Source organism: Mytilus galloprovincialis, chromosome 13, assembly GCF_965363235.1.
Source record: "Mytilus galloprovincialis chromosome 13, xbMytGall1.hap1.1, whole genome shotgun sequence".
NCBI lineage: Eukaryota > Metazoa > Mollusca > Bivalvia > Mytilida > Mytilidae > Mytilus > Mytilus galloprovincialis.
The window spans coordinates 51,886,535-51,909,007 of record NC_134850.1 but is presented as its reverse complement, the minus strand read 5'-3'; the positions used below and the strand labels follow the sequence as shown (position 1 = coordinate 51,909,007).

General features: G+C 32.8%; 1 protein-coding gene across 1 annotated transcript in view; it reads right to left on the bottom strand.

Annotated features, from left to right (window-relative positions):
• LOC143056148 (S1 RNA-binding domain-containing protein 1-like) overlaps nt 1-20,938 on the bottom strand; it is a 29,485-nt gene extending 8,547 nt beyond the window's left edge. Inside the window, exons 1-11 of the mRNA XM_076229232.1 lie at nt 20,721-20,938; nt 20,162-20,279; nt 16,708-16,846; nt 15,646-15,742; nt 14,432-14,630; nt 13,432-13,640; nt 12,720-12,877; nt 10,870-10,966; nt 10,428-10,526; nt 9,941-10,032; nt 8,427-8,509 (exon numbers count right to left, since the gene is read on the bottom strand). Coding sequence (XP_076085347.1) covers nt 8,427-8,509; nt 9,941-10,032; nt 10,428-10,526; nt 10,870-10,966; nt 12,720-12,877; nt 13,432-13,640; nt 14,432-14,630; nt 15,646-15,742; nt 16,708-16,846; nt 20,162-20,279; nt 20,721-20,938 — 1,509 coding nt within the window. The remainder of the gene's footprint in view (nt 1-8,426; nt 8,510-9,940; nt 10,033-10,427; nt 10,527-10,869; nt 10,967-12,719; nt 12,878-13,431; nt 13,641-14,431; nt 14,631-15,645; nt 15,743-16,707; nt 16,847-20,161; nt 20,280-20,720) is intronic.
• Between the last annotated feature and the right edge of the window lie 1,535 nt (nt 20,939-22,473).

The following is a 22,473-nucleotide window of genomic DNA, read 5'->3' as shown; positions in this document are numbered from 1 at the left end:
AACGCCATGATTTAACAGGCATAATAATTAATTGGACTTGTATAATGCATGTGATATGTGGTATAAACAGATAGAGATTGAGAAGAAGGGAGTCCATAATATTGATAATAACAAGCATAATAAAGGGGGGCAACGATTTATAATGAAGACAAAAACAGCACTACCTATGCATCATTAAAGGCATTAAAGTAGATGAGCTGTGTTGGTGTATTATATTGATGTCAGTTAAAAAAATACATTCATTTGTACACAATGTACTTTCACAATACTAGGAATGTCAGCTGCCGGGCTGAGCTGTTAAACATTGGGCTGAACATTTGAAAAGATTACCATCCATGCATTGTCCCTTTCCACATCTGCAAAGGCAAATCTATGGTGTTTTCTATGGAACATGACTAGTTAAGATTGATGTAAAACTATTTCAAAACACATTGGTTTAACGATTTCATTTTGGTATAAACAGGAAGGTAGTATCAATATTATTATGACAACTGGATCCCCTCTCAATATAGGCCTGGTTAAATTGCGATTCATCTGAGAACCACTGTTGTGTAATATAGTATAATGGACGTGACATTACTATGTAGACAGTATGGTAGTTAGATATACCGCGTAGTCCGGTTCCCGGAATGATCCATTGATAACTACCCAACTCAGGATAAGATCTCGGAAAGTTACCAGGTAACGAGAGTTGGCGTATTGGCGGGAATATAACGCAAGTAATATTGCCAGAGCAGATATATTAGAAGATATTCGGTGAGTTAGTACAATTAGGAGTATTGCATTGTATTACGAATATTAGTATTAAGTGATAATACTCGGAAATCGTGTAATTGCGAAGTTCGAATTTCTACGTTTGGTATATTATGAAGTGTATGAACACGGAATTAATATAAGCATAAAAATTTGCGTTAGTTACAGTGTTTACAAATTTTTGTTGAATAATTGTTGCACGTTTGGCAAAAATTATCCATTTCGCATGGTAAGAAGTAAAATTAACCGGCATCAGTTAAAATTAGACAAATTAGCCATTTCCGGAGAAAATTAGCCATGGTTGGATAAAATTAGCAATTTTCGAAAAGAATAGCCGTTTTTGGTGTGGTTAGCTACATAGCACATTTACATTAAAAACAATTCTGGTTCAGCAACCAGTGATTTAATTAAACTGTTTTTGTGTTTATATAACATAATGGCAACATTAGCTTTTCAGCAGCAATGCATTAAAATCAACAGCTGTTCTTATGAAGAATTAAGGTTGTTGCCTGGTGTGGGAAATGTTATAGCTGACAAGATTATGTCTTTGAGAGAGACACTTGGTAATATTCAGCCTGAGCATCTTTCTGAAATACCAAGACTAAAAATTACTGAAGCGTTGATGGATTTGATAGATTTTTCACCGGTTATCCAACAACCAGATTACAATTCGCAGCCACAATTCAGTTATGATTTACAAGATTATGTTGAAATTGGTGAGGTGAAAACAACTGCATTGCAATCAGGATATTCTAAACAAGTTGCAGAAATGCATGACTTTTCAGATTCTGAAGCACCTTCTGATGAATATTTGCTGAAACCTGAGCGTGAGGAAGTCAAGCATGATTTATCAGGTCCTAGTTCAGCAATGAGCAAAACTTTATACATTGCAGTATGGAGATCATCGGTACTCATCAAAAATCTCCGAACCTGATGAAAAGAAGTCATTACTTCAAACTGAGTGGCGATTAAGATAAAGTTCAAGATTTGTCTAGTGATCGCAATCTTAGCCAGAAAACATTCATAGAACAGATGAATTAGGGTACACGAAACCAAGTATCAGATTAAATGTTGAGGAAAATTTTGGAAAACATAATTATTCACGTCACAAAAGCACACAGCATCAGACACCACAGTAGGGATGGCAGCAAGGTCCCAATGACAACATTGAACTAGAGGCTCTAAAGAGCCTGTGTCGCTCACCTTGGTCTATATGATTATATGCATATTAAACAAAGGACACAGATGGATTCATGGCAAAGTTGTGTTTTGGTGATGGTGATGTGGTTGTAGATGTTACTTTACTGAACATTCTTGATGCTTACAATTATCTCTATCTATAATGAACTTTGCCCAGTAGTTTCAGTGGAAATTATTTTGTAAAATTTTACAAAATTTATGACAATTGTTAACAATTGATTATTAAGAGCAATAACTCCTTAAGGGGTCAATTGACCATTTTGGTCTAGTTACCTTATTAGTAGGTCTTACTTTGCTGTACATTATTGCTTTTTACAGTTTATCTCTATCTATAATAATATTCAAGATAATAACCAAAAGCTGATTTTTTTTCTTAAAATTACCAATTCAGGAGCAGCAACCCAACAATTGGTTGCCTGAATGGTCTGGAAATTTAAGGGCAGACAGATCTTGATTTAAAGAACAATTGTGTTTTTTGAAAAATTTGCTCGAAATGCTTTGGGTTTAGATATATGAGCCAAAAACTGCATTTTACCCTTACATGTATGTTCTATTATAAGCCATGTCGGCCATCTTAGTTAGCGGACATGATCATCAGACACAATTTTTTCACTACATACCCTAATGATGATTTTTACAACTTTGGTTAAATTCATCTTAGCAGTTTCAGAGAAGAAGATTTTTGTGAAGAATAACAAAAATTTAAGAAAAATTGTTAAATATTGACTATAAAAGGGTAATAACTCCTTAAGGGGTCAACTGACCATTTTGGTCATGTTGACCTATTTGTAGAACTTACTTTGTTGAACATTGTTGCTGTTTACAGTTTATCTCTATCTATAATAATATTAAAGATAGTAACAGAAAAAAATCCTTAAAATCACTAATTGAGGGGCAGCAACTTAACAACGGGTTGTCCGATTCATCTGAAAATTTTAGGGAAGATAGATCTTGACCTGATAAACATTAACCCCATGTCAGATTTGCTCTAAATGCTTTTGTTTCAGAGATATAAGCCAAAATTTACATTTTACCCCTATGTTCTATTTTTAGCAATGACGGCCATCTTGGTTGGTTGGCCGGGTTGTCGGACACATTTTTTTAAATTAGATACCCTTAAAGGGATTTAGGCTAAGTTTGGTGAAATTTGACCCAGTAGTTTCAGAGGAGAAGACTTTTAATTAAAGATTACAAAAAATTGGTAAAAAATGACTATAAAGGGCAATAACTCCTTAAGAGGTCAACTGACCATATTCAAGATAAAAACCAAAAACGGTAAAATTTCCTTAAAATTACCAATTCAGGGGCCCAACAACCGGTTGTCTGATTGATCTGAAAATTTCGGGGCAGATATATCTTTACCTGATAAACAATCTTACCCCATGTCAGATTTGCTCTAAATGCTTTGGTTTCAGAGTTGTAAGCCAAAATCTACATTGTATCCCTATGTTCTATTTTTAGCCATGGCGGCCATCTTGGTTGGTTGGCCGGGTCAGCGGACACATTTTTAAAATTAGTTACCCTAATGATGATTTTGGCCAAGTTTGGTTAAATTTGGCCCAGTAGTTTTAGAGAAGATTTTTGTAAAAGTTAGCGACGACGGACGACGGACGCCAAGTGAGCTAAAAACGTGATTAGTCACGTAACCATAATCAAAATCAGCAGACATCACAGTTGCGATGGCAGCAAGGTCCCAATGAAAACATTGAAAAACATGATTATTCACAAAACCATAATCCACATCAGCCGACATCACAAGTGGGATGGCAGCAATCACCCAATGAAAAAACCTAAAACAGAAAGACCTGTTCCAGTCCCAAGACGTCATCTACGGTTAGAATCACATACACCATCAACTATAATTCGTCGTAGAATACCTTCACTAGAAATCAGACGCAGAATACCTTCTCCAGAAATATTCAGGGAACCAGTATATTCCTTGAGACACCAAACCCAGCATACTCTTCTACAATGAACAGAAATATGTATACGCCTAGACCATTTTTAAGTTATCATGAGTCACTGCAATTAATGCCTTCAGCTAAACCAAAATCAAAGAACCTAGAAATACCAAAAGGACTGAAGTATGATGGTTCATCAAGTTGGAAAACTTTTTACACCAAGCTTGAGGTATGCTGATCGTTTATCGTGGACTACCAAGGAACGAAAAGACCAACTGTATTGGTGTTTACATGGCAAAGCAGGTGATTACTATGCAAATTTAATCGACAGGGACCAGGGTGTGGATTATTGTGATGTAATTCACAAACTTGAGAAAAGGTTTAACTTTCAAGACTTGCCTGAGACGTTGCAAGTGCAGTTCATGAGTGCACGTCAAAATGCAAATGAGAAATTGGATGATTTGGCAGATCGAGTTCTCTCGTTAGCTTGTAAAGCATTTAGAGATCTTCCCGACAATTATATGTACACACAAGCTATCTGGAAAATATGCCAGGGATGCTCAGATAAAGAAGCTGGTCAACATGGAGCCACAGCCAGACCAGCATCTGTGGAAGCAGCAATCGATCAGATAAAATGGTTCCAACATAACCACACAGCTATATTTGGTAAACCAACCGGTAGACGTGACCCAACACCAAATCAGGATGAACCTAGTTATGATTATGATAGCGACTTAGCTGTGTACGCTATTGGTAAGACGGACACAAAGACAGAATTGTCTAAACAAATGGAAACATTGCTAGAAAAGATGACTGCTATGGAAGTATTTCATAAACAGGAAATAGGAGACCTTCAACAGCAGTTTCAAAAACAACAGCAGTTAAAACAGTTTCCTGCACAAAACGAAGTCGAGCCAGCAGCCCAACCATTTAGCCAGCTAACCAACAAACAAGGTTATCGCCATCAATGGGATAATAGGCAAGATAATCAGCGACAATCACCATTTAAAAGGCGCTTGCTATTTCTACATTTCAACATCTACAGATACTTTGTCTAATTCACCATTGCACAAAACGCAGCCTGATAACGATTTACACCAAGTAATTGACCTTCAGATGCAAGATCCTGTACACTTAGGAGGAACTATTTGCCAGTAAGGTTCAGCATCTATGCTTCTATTCACTTTAAAAATACAGGGACAGTCAGTAATTTCGGTAGTAGATACTGCAGCAGAAGTAAAAATAATTTTTTAAGTTTACGAATCTTTCATTAAGAAATCACCCATCAAAAGAAAACAACAATGCAGGCAGCAGGACGTGGTATGCACATGGATGCATTTGTAGTGGGACCAGTCAAATTGAAAATTGGTGAAAGAACATATAGGACATATATTTGTTTTACGCCAATTGATGATGACATGCTATTAGGTCTTGATTTTCTAGTTAGAGCAAACGTGATTCTGGATTGCAGAAAATTGATATTTTTCACTTTTATCTTGACTTACATCTAGAAATTGACAATGAGGGTCGGTTGAAAACAAAAACTTTACGACAAAAGAGATGATTGCAGCTTTCCAATTGTGAACTTTCCATTTCTAAGTAGCAACATTCCAGCAGCACCTGCATACGGGGTATATATCTCCCAGTTGATGCGATATTCCCGTGCTTGCATTTCCTATCATGATTTTCTTGATAGAGGGTTGCTGCTCACAAGGAAGCTATTAAAACAAGAGTTCCAAATGGTGAAGTTGAAATCATCCCTTCGTAAATTTTACGGACGCCATCACGAGTTGGTTGACCGTTATGGAAAAACCGTTTCACAAATGATATTGGATATGTTCCTTACATCGTAACTACAATCCCCTTCCCTTTCATGAATGTGACCTACCGAATTAGACTATTTACCGGATTTGTTATCACATAAGCAACACGGCGGGTGCCGCATGTGAAGCAGGATCTGCTTACCCTTCCGGAGCACCTGAGATCACCCCTAGTTTTTGGTGGGGTTCGTGTTGTTTATTCTTTAGTTTTCTATGTTGTGTCATGTGTACTATTGTTTTTCTGTTTGTCTTTTTCATTTTTAGCCATGGCGTTGTCAGTTTGTTTTAGATTTATGAGTTTGACTGTCCCTTTGGTATCTTTCGTCCCTCTTTTTTCATCAATGGAGAAGCATTACCTATGGTTCATAGAGATGTTGGACTGGTACCGCCTGTGAACGCTATAGCAAGAGTTGCTAAAATTACCGTTCCACATAGAACAGTCATACCTAACTCAGTTGTACAATAAGAGTCAGATTTGTCGGCAGAGATAACAGATTTTATAATTAACCGAATAAAGAGATAGATGTTTTAATCCCACGTGGTTATTACAACACCAGTGTTTTGCCATGTGTCAGTCTACTCATTGTAAAAATAACAAGATAGTTTTGCAAGAGGGAACTCTTTTAGGCGAAGCAATAGAAGCTGATGTTGTTGAAACGGGCCAGCCCCGTCAGTAGCAACAACTGGAATAGCCAGGGATAACAATACACTACTGGAACAGTTACAGAACATTTTGGATAAATCCAGTACACTCACTGAAGACCAAAACTCTAAAGTTGAGAACTTACTTCATGAATTTGCTGATGTTTTTGCGCTAGATGATTTTGACTTGGGAACATTTAGCCACATAAAACATGAGATTGATATAGGTGATTTGCGCCCTATCAAACAACGAATAAGACGAACACCCATGTGCTTTGCATACGAAGAGGAAAGCCATTTAAAGAAAATGTTAGATACAGGTATAATAGAACCATCTATATCAGAATGGGCATCTGCGTCAGTACTTGTGCGCAAGCGTGATGGCAACGTACGCTGGTGTATAGATTACCGGAAATAGATTTCTACCCACTTCCTCTGATAGACGAATGTTTGGACACTTTGGCGGAAAATGAATGGTTTTCAAAATTGGACGCAAACAGTGCGTATTATCAGGTAAAAGTGAAGGACTCAGACAAAGAATAGACCGCCTTCATCACTTAATATGGATTATTCCACTCTGTCCGGATGAGTTTTGGCCCCAGGGAGTAATGAATCTCGTTCTCCGAGGTTTAACATGGAATGTTGTACTTGCCTTCCTAGACGATATTCTAGTAATGGGAAAGACATTTGAAGACCATTTACAAAATTTAAGATCAGTTTTTGAACGTTTCAGAGAGTATGGGCTGAAATTGAAACCCAGGAAATGTGATTTCTTTAAAAAAGAAATAGACTTTTTAGACAGAACAATCAATATAGATGGTATGGCCATTGGCAGTGAATATGTTGAAGTTGTTAAGAAATGGAAAGTATCTACGACAACCAGAGAGGTTGAATAATTTCTAGGCTTTGCCAATTATCATAGAACTTTCATAAAGAATTTTGCAGATTTGTCCTACCGTTTGTATCAATTGACCGGTAAGAAACCGTACAAATGGGGAGATTCAGAGCAAGAGGCTTTTGACAGACTTGTAGAGGCATTGACAACAATTCAGTTATTGGCATTACCCAACAATAAAGACCCATTTATTTTGGATACAGATGCTTCCAATTTCTCAATTGGAGCAGAGTTAATACAAGTCCAAGAGTGTGTAAAGCGTCCAGTTCCTTACGGAAGTTTTTCATTGACCCATGAGAAAAAAGCGGTATTGCACGACAAGAAAAGAATTGCTTGCCGTAGTGAAATTCACCAGACATTACAGACATTACCTTTTAGGAAGAGAGTTTATTGTCCGTACAGATCATAGCAGTTTAACATGGTTAAATTCCCTTATTTAGCGGTTTGAGCTTTCTTCTATACACTTTATCACCAATGTTTTACGTTTCTAAACATGTTTGAACATTACTCTATTTTATTGTAGAACATTTTTCCTAAGCCACCTCCATTTTCGCTCCAGAACGCCATTTTTGTTGTAATCAACTCAAAGAAACGGAAAAACTAGGAAAACTAATGCATATACCACTACGAAATTTACTCAATACATGAAGAAATCATATATCTATCAGAAAATATTAATTTTATCACCCATCTCCGTTTTTCGAGAAAGAAGTATAAAAATAGAAAATGATGTTAGGACCACCCAATAGGCGGATAGGGTGAGGTCACTTCGGTCAAAATGCAAATTCATTTTATGATGCCGTGTATTCTTACTGCGATCGTAAAAGTTATTACTTACACCAGAACCATTTTAACCTTCTTATTTCAAGCATAACATTTGATAAATATGGATTGTAATACTTACATATCGGGTGTCTATTTGTTTAGGTGATGCAAATGTCCGCCATTAATCAAGGCACATTGAGCATTTTCCAGATGCATCACGGGTAATCACACAAAATCTCGCGCTGCATAAGACATTATACTACAGTCTATGCAAAAGTCCACGATATTCCAATCCTTCTTACTATACAAATCCTTGGTGATGTGTACTATTTTTCATTATTTTTTTTCAAAATAACATAATACAAACTATATTTTAGCATAGTATAAAAAAACTTCTAGGAATTATAATTTACAGACCTTAAACCCTTTAATAACTGATAATTATCATACCTGGTACTGTCCTACACCTATATGTTTGGGCTCTATTTTTACAAGTTCTGCTAGAGGATCCAATAATCTTCTTGCTATTGATACTGAAATGTAATTCATTAAATCAATTGACTATTAACTATCAAAATATATTTTGAAAAACAAAACTTAACAAGGTATAAATAATAGGGTTAACATTGATGACAGCAACCATACCACACACACAATAAATATTGGTTATTGTTTTAAAAGGTATTTTCCTTTATCTTACCTCCTATACATTTCTAGGAATATGATTGGTCAAAAGCGTCCTCGTCGAAAACGTGTATATTTAATATTAGGTTAGTTGGGAGAAGGGGCTTATTTCATATACGGTTAGTAGTGGCATTACGTCCCTTTATATTCCATATGAGGTAATTAGGAGGCGGGGCTTCTTTCATACACGGTTAGTAGCGGTGTTACGTCCCTTTAGAAAAACAAAACAGTACTGAGAAAAAATCTTAAAGGTTTCAACAGACGAAGAAAGTGATCATAAAGTGAAATAAATCATAAAACACATTTAAATCTAACAAGTTGTCATTGTTGGCATCTGTATTTGTAGGATCAAAGGAAGCAGTTTCTTAATCACGGTAATGCTAACTGTATTGAAGATCGACTTGCTCATTTTGATAGGTCACTAGTCTAAATTTTACACGTTACGATAGGCGGTAAGATAAATTCGTTACATAGTGTGCTATTGACGTAATACGGTATATATGGGGTCAGTAAATTCCATATGGGCTTTGTCTCACCCAATATGGAATTCACTGACCTCATATATACCGTATGAGGTCACTAGCACACTATGTAACTAATAATATTGAAATATTGTAATATGGGCCCCATAAAATACAAAATATATGGGTAGAAATAACCTAATAAACTAATTAATCTGTATCCCAATGGATTTACCTCAACCTTAAAAAGCCATCTGTAGTAGTTATCAACTGTTCTTATTAAGAACAATCACTAAAAATGAGCCATTCAGAGCTTACTCTGAGATATATAACATTGGTTGAGATATTGAAAATGCAGAAATGTAAAGAAAGCATTTATAATCACATTACAATTTTCCTTGTTTGTTTAACTATAAGTTACACGTCTGAATATATAGGGCTGTACAGCATATTTTCTAAGATATATGCCTTAAACTTCTAAGAGTTCTTCTGAAACTTATACTTAAAGTCTGTAAAACCCCTCCCTTCACTTTGGGTCTTCCTCAAAATAACATTTGGCCACTATCCATGAATATATTTAGACTAGTTTGATTTCCCAATTTGTGTCTCTATGAAATGAAACATAGAGATCATATCTGTAAACCAGTAGGTAAACAAAACAAATATCTATGAATATTTAATATCTCCCCAAAAGAGGCATGGTTTGTAAAACAACTGTATTTTGTTTTAAGTTCAACATGAATTTGTAGTCTGTTCAATAATCCATATGCTTTCATAAATAGAAAGTAGCAATTTCTTATTAATATTGTGAATACATACCTGCTCCTCTAAGTGAGGGATCTAAAGTAGGTAATTCCTTCACAGCTTGATCAGACACACTGTATATAGATGCTCCACTTTCATCTACTACACTGAAATAGTTCATAAACATTACATGGTAGTGTAATCATGACACTAACAAGTTAGTTCTAGACTTTAACACTTATAACAACATTTGAGAAAAATTCCATCCTAAATGTTGGCATGCTACCCATATTTCATTGAGAAATGTAATGTGAATCAGTTCCACACAAATAATATCCCCAAAGTGCACATTATTAGCAATTAACAATGATGTTGATCAAAGGTTGTTTTACAACAAATACTGTGTAATGTCTCCTCATCACTTTTAAGAAAATGTAATGAAATCCTTAAATAACAATTTTACAATTCTATTCCATTATTATATATAAATATCCTAGTTCTATAATAGTTACCTCATACATCAAAATTAAAAATAAACAGATAAGTATGATCAAACAGTTACCAGTAATTCATCTTCAGATATTTCTCTTTAATCAGGCTAGATACATAAGTTTCTGTCTCCCTACAAGCAACACCATTTCCTATTGCAAATATCTCACACCTGCAAAAAAATCATATAAAATTGGAATGGAAATTGTAATTTTCAAGCCTGAGGATTATAAGCAGAATAAATATACCACTGGAAGAATATAAAATAGATTTCCAGTTTTGACTTTATAATTTTAAGCAACAACAAATACCAAATGATAATCAGGAACATTTTGAGTTTCGATATTTTTTAGAAATCATTAATTACATTATTAAACAAAGACTCTTGATGCATTGCTAGGTAAACTTAATTTGCGATAGTAAAATCTATGTTTAACGAACGCCAAGCTTAAAATACAATACAGTTATCTCCTGAATCTAAAAACCGATAAAATTATTTTCTGCAATAAGCTTACCCATATTGTTTGATCATCTGTAAAATTTTCATTTTCTCATCATACTTGTTACTTTTATTATCATGAATATAAACTATCTCAGTGTGAACAATCTGGCCTGGAATATAAACAGAAACATTTTCTTATTTCAACCCTTTTTAATATTATGATATAATAAGTTACATTTGTATCTATGTTCATATCTGCATGAAGTAACCCAGTATACCCTGAGGCATACCAAAGGGTGTACAATTTCCTGCAGGATGTTAAAAAACCCATATCTACAGATATGAACGCAGATAAGAAATATATTCCCAGCCTTAGTCAAAATTAGGCATTTTTTTGGAAAATTTGGACACAAAGTGTAACATGAAAGCAACGTTTTAAATATATAAAAGTGTGATTGAAATTTGGAAATTTGACATATATTTTACAGGTTGTAGGTCAGGGCATCCAAAAAATATTTGAGCCAGCCAGACATTTTAAGTCTAATTCCAATTTTAACTGCTTAACGCAGTAGGTTCTTACTTTGGTTGAACCCTACTACAGGTAGCTGTGTAACCACTGATTTACAACTTAGGGACCTGGATTATTATCATTACACTCAAAAGAGCTGTTTACTTTTGCATTTTAGTCTAATGTAATGCTGACAAGAAAGAAGTATTTTTAATAATGATGCATTATATTTTAATGCTTATCAGAATTTTTATCAAAATTGCATCATAATCATTACTGAGGATTAGATAAATGAATTTGAAAAGGAATAAAAGTGACAAAAACAAATATGGCAAAATGTAAACATTGGAAATGTAATTGGAAACATAATCAAGTTTCTATAGTATCTCTTGCTTGCAGTACATTATAATCTGCATCGTTGTCAGGCATATCAAATTATATATAAGCCAAATGCACATAGTAGTTTTACCTTTCAGAATACCAATCAGGCAATGACCAAATTGAGCAACTAGTGAAACGGTTTAGCTAATTGCAAAAAAGAAGGTTGTGGTTAGTATAAATCAGGTGCAGTATAATTAATATATTTTAACCATTCATTTCTAATGACTGATTTTTTGGTATACTGAAAGGTAAAACACTCATGCATAGGCCTATCATTCTACTGAAATAATCATTTGATAAAAATTACAACATATTTCTTGTATCTATCATTGTCTATGAAAAAAAGGAGATTTGGGGTATACATCATTGATAAAGAAACCAAACAAAGTAAACAAGTGAAACTGCGAGCTACTGCTCACTGATGATACCCCCGCCGCAAGTGGATAATATTAATAGTGTTCGGTAAACAGGAAGTTGTCGAGTGATGAATCTGAAAACGCATCACACGGTATAGCTGACTTATATAAATCCTGAAACCAAATTTCAGAAATCCTTGTATTGTAGTTCCTGAGAAAAATGTGACGAAAATTTTCAACTTGGCTATCATGTGTAAAATCATACAAGTGTTCGGTAAACAGGAAGTTGTCAAGTGATGAATCTGAAAACGCATCACACGGTACGGCTGACATATATAAATGTTGATACCAAATTACAGAAAGGGTGGATGTGTAGTTCCTGAGAAAAATGTGACGAAAGTTTCATGGGACGGACTGACTGACGGACGGACTGACGGACGGACTGACGGACGGACGGACAGACAGAGGTAAAACAGTATACCCCCCCTTTTTTAAAGCGGGGGTATAAAAAAGAGATTTTCAGGTCAAGTTAATAATACCAACAAATACTGGCAATGTATAGCATATGTGTTCAACAAATTAATGAATTCATATTTCATTCCGATAGGTAATTAAAAACTCTTTGTAAATCTACACATCTTACTATAGATCATATTTAAAGAAATAAAATATGTGTACCTGTTGATGTTATTACTGCTACTTTACAGCCATTTTTTATTCCTGGATCTATTCCCAGAATGCACTTTCCCTTGACAGGTGAAGCTAGAAGTAAATTCTTCAGATTGGTAGCAAATACCTCAATTGATGCTTTTTTAGCCTTTTTTGTCAATTCAGACCTAAGGAGAAAACAAGTTACTGGTACATCTAAAATCATTTCAAATTTGTATGGATTTAAAGTAAGCTCATTTATAACAAAGCTAATAAGAACAGATATTAATGTCCCCTTCATTGCACATATATTATCTGTATGTTGAGCCATTATTATTTTGTTCATAAATCAGGCTATTAGTTTCCTCTAATGAACATTTTATATTTGTTATTCAGATCCCTCTTATAGTTTACTATAATGTATGGGATTTGCTCATTGTTAAAAGCTGTACAGTGACCTATAGTTAATTTCTATGCCATTTAGTCTCTGCAGCAATCATGACATATCTTCTTATTTTCAAAAATATTATTTTTGTATATTGTAAACCAGTATAGAAGAGTTTTAATTTGTTATTTGAAGGAGTCTTCTATTACATTATACCTTAAACCCTTTAACATTGCCATGTTTTCACATTACCAGATTAATAAACAATGTTCAGTATGCTGTATGACAGATAAACTAGGTCAAAGAACAACTGTTTTCCAGGAAAATATCAAAAGGGGGTAATATTTATGTATTAACCTGATCAATCTGATCATTTGAGGTTGTGCCAATCTATCATATGCATCACTGATTGCCTGGGTAATAATGTTCTTAGCATATTTTCTTTTGTGAGCTCTGTGAATAACATTTTGTCTGCATTGTCTCTCATACATCGATTTTACTCTATCTGGTACATCTATTTTTACTGTTAAAAATTTGTTATGTTCACCTCGATTTATTGCTAATACCTGAAATGTAAAGATATGTCACTGACAAAATAATAGTACTCCATTATGATTTGTATACAAATACTTGAATGTGATTGGTTAGTTAGAAAAAATAAACCTTTAAACCCTGCAACATTCTTTATGTGCCTATTCCAAGTCAAAAGCCTGTGTTACAGTGGTTTTTGTTGGTTGATGTCTCTCTTTTTTCTTTTGTAAATTGTTTAGTTATGAATTAGGCCATTTGTTTTTCAAGTTTTAATAGTTCACATTTATTTCAAGGCCTTTTATAGTCTATTATACAGACTGAATTTTTCTCATTGTTGAAGGCCAAATTGTGGCTTCTAATTGCTAACTAGCACTTGAAATTTAACTCTTGTGGATAGTTGAAATAATGGCAATCAATTTACCACATCTTCTTATACCAATAATTTAAAGTTGGCTGATGCAGTGTTATGTTACATAAAAGTAAATGAGATCAAACACTGTAACAAACAAATAAAATTACTGGTTAGAATTAAAATTACATGCAAACATAAATTATAAAGTCATAAATTATTTTAATTTTCCACTGGATGTTAAGTAAAAAACAAATAATAAAGTTGCCTGTTGAGATTAAACATTGTTAAATATGACAACCTAGCTTACCAAGGTATCTGATTCTGGTAATCTTCCAAAACGATTTCACATGCGCTGGTTTACCATAAGGAGTTCATTGTTAAATATAATAATAAAATAGGGTTACTGATTAAGGTTTTATGTAAACATTATATAAACAAATGAGGTTTCAAGTGTTAAAATAATAGAACAGTTACCTGGTGTGGTTTTATGCTACAGACATGAAAATAAGAGTTGAAATACTGTTCATATTTATGTCTACTTTCTTCCTTGATGTTCACTTCTTTTTTTATGACTTTCTTTGTGTCTTCAGTTTTTATTGTCTTTGTGTCATTTTTTCCAGACTTCTTTGGTTTGCATTCGGAGGTGACAAGCTTAATATCCCTGTATTTTGACCTATTGGAAAGAACATTTCAAAATCTTTGTATTTTGAATCAAATATTGGAATGCTTCAACATTTGTTCAATAAAGATCTTTCTCACTCCATGGAGCATTATCAAACAAATGAGTTGGACATAACATCTTGAAACCAAACTTTTTTTTTAAACTTCAGTTTATCTATAGCTGTTGTGATCTTGAATTTTGACGATAAAATCAACAGCATGTTTGCTCATTATTTGGGGCATTATTTTACCAAGTTTGGGCAAGATATTGATCTTAGCTCAAAAAATGTGTAGGGAATCAAAAAGTTGATGGTAAAGGTTACCCAAATAGCAATTGTCATATTTTGAGGTGAAAAAAATATCAAGTTCATTGACATTGAAATTTGAGATATCTGAACATTTGTATATCACACCAGTTGGCTTAACTGTAAAATTTGTATATACTGGATAAATTAATCCAATGAATCATCATCAAGAAAAGGAAAACTGATAACTTGGATGAAAAGTCACTCCATTGTCTTTGAATTTGGTATGTAAAAAAATATTGTAATTAAGAAGTTCAAAGCTTCCAGTCAAACTTTTTTAAACTTTCCTTATGGAGATTCAGAAGACAAGAATTGATAAGACTATACCCTCTATATATCATCTAATAATTTAATTTTTGATGTAACACGTCTTCGGATTGGATGACGTTGTTTGTTTATCAGCTCATAGACGTAATTTTGTCATGTGACCGTGACGTCATCAACATTTGTTCATGGTTTAACTCGGTTTGAAATAGAATTTAGAATTAAATTATAAGAAATTACTGTAATATTTAATTCTGTCTATTTGAAGTAATATAAAAAATGTAGTGCACACTTTAAAATAACCTGCTACGCACGTTATTCAGTGTGCAACACATTTTTGATGTTATTTCTTCGTAGACATAAAAAAATATTACAGTCATTCCTTAAATAAAGTCCATACTCTCTGTATGTTTATGTATGATATCTTTTAGTTGATATGCTTAATAAGACTATACTAACCACCCTCTAATAAAATCCATACTGTCTTTATGTTTGTGCATGATATCTGCTAGTATATGCTTAACACCAGTTTCTACATCTGACAACTTCTGTAAACCTGAATTATAAATAGATATTTCTACTTTTTTGTTGTTGCTGTTAGCCACTTTTTCATGATTTTCCAAGGATATCATTATAAAAAGTCATGTTCAATGATAACGAAAATAGGTTTTAATTATATAATTTTATGGAATATGTCTCAACTTTCTGATGTTTATAAACAGGGAGATACAAATACTTCTGCAGAGTATACAAGTTGCTTTTTTTTTATATAATAATTTTATTTTATAACAAAAAACTCTTTTAAATATTTAGTATTTGTGAAAATATGAACAAAACTGCAGGGTAGTGTTTGAAATCAATGCACAAAATCAGTGGATGAAAGAAGAAAACAATTAAACAGATTGAACAGAAAATGAATGCTATAATTTAATTTTTTCAATCACGTTTCTACAAGAGCATTCATAAAAATAACAACTTTGGCAATCATTAGTCAAAAATACATCTCATCCATCAACATATTACAAATTAATAAACGAAAAATCTATAGTCTAATTTAGAAAAAATATAGAATCTAATAAAATTTGTGTGCTTGCTGCATGAGAGAAAAAATTTCAACTGAATATTTTTTAAATCACATGATATATATCTGGTCAACCAAACACAGTTTAATATAACAGGTCATAAGCATAAACAACACGACTGGTGCCATATGTAAAGCAGGATCTGCTTACCCTTCCAGAGCACCTGAGATCACCCAAGTTTTTGGTGGGGTTCATATCGCTGAGTCTTTAGTTTTCTATGTTGTGTCTTCTGTACTATTGTTTGTCTGTTTGTCTTTTTATTTTTAGCCATGGCTTTGTCAGTTTATTTTCAATCTATGAGTTTAACTGTTGCTCTGGTATCTTTCGTTCCTCTTTCATTCAAGTGTTCAAAAGTATTTTACAATAATATGGTTTTTTTTTACTTTTTCCACTGTTATTTCAAATGTTTGGTTAATCTTATATATATAATTTGACATACCTTTAATATTTGGATCCACAAACTGCTCAACTTTACCTACCCAGGTTCGGTCTAGGAATTTTATAGCTAGGGGTTCTAAATTCAGAGCTCTAGCTCTTTCTGCTAGTGTACCTTTATGTCCAGGTTTGAAAGGGGCATACTAAAAAATATAACAGTGTTAAATAACCCCAAAATATATAGAGTTATTGAGAATAAATAGTCAAATTATCAAAATTACCAGTGGATAGAAAGCATTGGGTATATAATTTCAAACCAATTTAAAATTAATGAAGTGATGAACAATAAAATGCTTCGCTGAGCGCAGCCTGATATGAACCCCTTAAAAAAATGGAAAAAAATTCCCCCCCAACTTTTTGAACCCCTCCTCTTTGAAGCAAAAACCCTAATCTCAATCCTAGCCTTTCCTTTTGAGTATGGAACCTTGAAGTATAATTTTAGAGAGATCCATACACTTCAACACAAGTTACAATGTATTGTCTGAAAACTACAAAAATGCTTGTTTTTTACCCTTTTTTGCCCCTAATTCCTGCATGTTTCTGGCAATAACCCCAAAACTCAATAATAGCCTTCCCTTTGTGATATGGAACCTTGTGGAACAATGTCAGAGAGATTCATACACTTTCACACAAGTTATTGTCTGGTAACTACAAAAACGCTTGTTTTGACCCCTTTTGGGCCACTAATTGCTAAACTGTTGGCACCATAACCCCCAAAATAAATTCTAACCTTCTACTTGTGGTATTAAACATTGTGGTACAGTTTCATAGAGATCCATTCACTTAAACATATTAAGGTGGTACCTAACACTACAGGGAGATAACTCTGTAAAGTCAGCTAAACGTTTTAATTACATTGTGTTGTAAAAGGAATATTAAGCTTCTCAATGATTAAAATAGGTGTTTGTGAAACTGCTATATAACCAGTCTAATTTTTCTGACAAAACGGTTGGTTAAAACTTTTGAAATTTTTATATTTTTGTTAAAGGGTAAAAGTTAATACTTTAACAAAATTTTATGAAAATTAAACGGGCCAAATTAATTTTAGTGAAAGTGTTGGGTACCACCTTAAGTTATTTTCCAGAAACCAAATTTGTTGTAGGATGACAACTCATACTAGATCATACTATGACGACACCATAGCTAAACAAAACAAAATTTGCGGTCGTATAAAAATGAAATTGGTATTTTAATAGTACTTTTAGCTCCCAAAAATATACATGTTCCCCAAACTCCTTGAGACCCTAAAATAGAACTGATAAAAATAGGGGGTGCATATATAATGACATTACATGTTGATTTTTGCTTTCATGTCGATCCGGGCCATATTTAAAGTCGATCCGGCCCCAATAAAAAAATAAGTTTAAAAGGAATAAACATAAAGATATATATTAATTGTAATTCATAAATGTTTATGAATTTATTATAATGTAAAAGGTGTATGGTCAAAAAAGCCTTTGGCAAATATTTTCTTCGAATGAGTATAAAACAACAAGGTTGATTTTGTTTTCATTACAAGTTTTCAAGATTATTTGGTATACATATATCAAAAACGTATATTAAAGAATTTAGGACAATCAACAGACATCAAAATTAACAAGCAATAATAAGCATTTTCTTTCAAATGACTGTGATCTTAACAAGTCTTTCATCCTGTGTAATAACAAATAGTTACATACACAACGGTACAAGCTGATCCCCAAGCTGAAACATACAAACTTTTTTGTTTAAATTCTTAAAATTTCTCAAAGTGAAAAATGTTATATGATTTGCCGCTAGCCAGGAGGACAAACAAAAGTATTGATATATTTAATAAATAATCAAAGTTTCTTCAGCACTGGTTTTCGTGTATTCCCCGGCGACAGAAGTTCCGAAAATTTGCATGCATTATGTCGTTGTACCAAGTAGGAGGATGAATATTCTCTACGTTTTTGATCGAAAAAAGTACGTTAAAAAAGATAGTGATATTCGTCACCGTTTTCTCTCAATACGTTTAGCCACCTTCCTGTTTCAATCGGCTATTTGTTATTGGTCGTTCGAAATCGACAAAGAATAACGGCATCTTTAAAGTCCGAAATATTAAAATTTTTCTCAATTCCCCGTTTTTCTTAAAAATAAATGTAGCTGATAGCTTGTTATTTCTATGTCGACCTAGTTCCCCGTAAACGATATAATTTGGTGTTGAGGATTTTAGATTTAAATGTATTTTACAGAATTTTAAATGTTTCTTTTTTAATACCTCATTATTACTAAAACTCCATACTCTGCACCCATACAACAAAATGGGCTTGACAATTTTGTCAAACAGATCTAGCTGACATTTTATGGAAAGCTGATACATCCTTCCCATTTTCAAGACTTCGTACATGGCTTTATCGGATAAATATCTTTTTTTTGTCATTTTGTTATAGAAAGAAAAAAAAAAAGAAAAAAAGACATCACGCAATACAAAAGATCAAACTACAAATACCTTGTTGATTACGTAACTTTAATGAATCAGGATTTGATTAAATTAAGGGATAACAAGTGGCATTACCTTAGTTCACAATCATCAGACAATTGTTAAATAAACAAACCAATTATAGACTAATGATTTGATGAAACAAGTCATCATGATGAGTTAAATTTTATAGGTTCCATTGGATTGAAAATATTTATTTATCTCTTCTAAGTGTGATTTAGGTAAATAAAAATCTTCATGATATTCAAAGTTATCAAGGAAAATATCTTAATATTAATATGCTGAAGCTGTTATACAAACAGACACAATCCCAGCCATTTTCGCATTGACTTAAAATATTTCATCTTACTGGTCAGTACTTCAATATAACCATTCTTCATTTAACTGTTCTCATCCATCATTTATACTTTTTACAAATTACATTTATACTGATTAAAAGTCAACATAGTTTATTCCTTATCATTTCATGATTATGGGGCCGGATCGACTTGGGTCCATATCGGTTTGGGGCCTGAACGACCGGATACCTTGATTTTCTGAGAAAGTTATTTAAAATGTTCATAAGTTTATAAAAAGAGGACCGAGATGATAAAACATGTGAAATGTAGAAGACTGTGTGCAGATAAGAAAAACTCCACGTTATGCCATAGTAAACCCAAGATCTTTGATCAGATCAATAAATTATTAAATAGAAGCAAAGGTATATCAACCTGTACATGTGAAAGTTTCATAAAATTCCCTCTAGCTGTTCAGGAGCAGCAATGGATACAAAAGTGAGATGGAAGAAAAGAAAAAGAACTGACAGACATATAATCAGTATACTGGTGTGCATTGTGCTTCAAATAGCTGGGGGTTAACAATAATGTATAAAAAAAATACCTACAGTAACTGAAAACATGTTCATAAATTCACTCCATGATTCCAGAGCCAAATTTTCACAAAAAGTATATACAATTAATAAAACTTTTACATATCTTTTCAATTATCCTGAACTTACCAAATCATCGATCTCTGTTATTGTTTTAGAATTCTTCAGGCATTTTTCTAATCCTTGTGTAAGCTTGCCTGTTTTATTGACAGCTTTCAATACAGTAGCCATCTTATTCTGGACATGTCTGAAATTATCAAATGAACAAACATATAGGCAATATCAGAAAAGATGAAAATATTTCATAGTGTTTGAGTTGTACCTATGTTTCTCATTTTTTTTCTATTTTGTTATCCATTTTAATACTGTATATATCAATAAGTTTCTGTAGACTGAAAATATATAACAACATATATAATTTTCATTATTTAAGTATTTGCTTTGTTTTAATGATTAAAGTTGTTCTAAATGAAAACATATAATACAATTTAATTGTCCAACATTCCTTGTAGTAATAAACATAGCTAAAAAAAATAGATGTGTGTAACATGGGACTATTAATACATTAACTATATTAATCCTAGGTGTAACTTCACTTCTTTAAAAAAAAAAGTCAATACACCTACAGTTTGTAGTTTGCTCTGAATTATTATTCATGAACATATATATTCAATATCAATATAAATACTTCAGGTCTTCTAAAGATGACTGAATATCTCTGAGGTTATCAACTTCCATCCCTCCAGACATTTCTTTACGATATCTTGCTATAAACGGAATTGTGCAACCTTCTTCCAAAAGTTTAACTACATTTTCAGTAGACAACTTTGGAAGATCTAAGTCTTCAGCAATAGCTTCTTCTGTCTTCCAATTTGGATCTGTATTTTTTAACTCTTCACAAGCCATATCTGCATAATAAATATTAAGAAATTGACTTTCATGAATAGAATTGTAGATATAAAATTTAATAAGTGATATTTTTTTTAATACACATAAATATATACATTAATATACTAACTTATATGATATGATATTATCATTAATGAATAAGTGCAAGATCAAATTGTGGACTAGGATATTAACAAATGAAGTTATCTGATATTACATAAAACACCACAAATGAAAAGTGATTGTAAATTTAAAGGTCAAGTTACAGTAAATGCCAAATTGGGCTGTCACAGATTTTGGTAAAAGTTTGCATACATGATACATCTTTGGCTTGCTGAAAATTGAAAACATAATGCATTTATCTCTTGAATTGTCTGAATATTACTGAGAAATGTACAGTATGTAAGTATCTGTTCAAGTCATGCTAGTGGTTAAAAATAAATGTTTATTGACAAAAATGATGGCTTAGTTTGGAATGTAGCTTAATCGCTTTGATTGTGAAATAATGAATTTGTAAGTTTTTATCCAGGTTGGTAAATAAGGACACTAGGTTCTTCATTTTTAATTTGAAATCTGAGGAGCGTTTGGAAAAATCTAGTTTGTCCCACTTTTTGTTTGGTCAGTAATAGTTTTTTTTAGTTTATCTCAGAGGACATCACCAGACTTTTGACAAATGTTTGATATCATAAAGCTACTATACACTAATCATGTTAATTAGGCAAATCTAAATATCTATAGGTATACATATATGTATATATATATATAAGTTACTTAACTGAACTTTGAAGTAGTAATACCCTTTTGTTTAAATAAAAGCATATCTCAATGTATGGATTTCAACATGCTGCATTTATTTATTTATTTTTAATAAACCTCAAGGTCATCTGACAATTTTTGCAATTTTTTTTTATATATAGCTATTGTATGGTAGAAAATACTAATATGTTGCATATCAATACCACTAAAAAATGGGTAGGAATTGGCAAAAGTATGAGTTAGTAAAACTCGGGTAAGGGTTGGCAAATTTTAAGAGTTGACAAGGATCCCCTGAAATCAAATGAAACACCACAAATGAAAAGTGTTTGCAAATCCTCAGGTAAAGTGTCACAGATTCCCATATAGATCTAGCAATATTTGTAATGAACAAATGCTCAATGCTCGATATACATATGATATACACATATAGCTAATGTATGCCTTTAATAATCAGTCCATGTGAGAATTTAGGATTAATGATAGTCCAAATTATTATTTGAACTAGGTTAATGTTACCCACTGCTCTTTGTACTTCTGCAGTAGTTCATATACAGTCAGGCTATGGAACTTACTTAAATGAGTGATTTTCTAAATCTCTGATTCAAGTAACATAATGTCCACGAAGGTTGGAAGTAAGAGTTGTGTTTCTTTAATAATCACCTATTTCAGTAGTACAAATAAATCACTAGACTAAGTGATTAAATTTTATTCAATATAGCAGCCTTAAATATACAATACTAATGATCCAGGGAGTAATTATGTTGCTACAATTATCAGAACCAACATCAATGTCATAA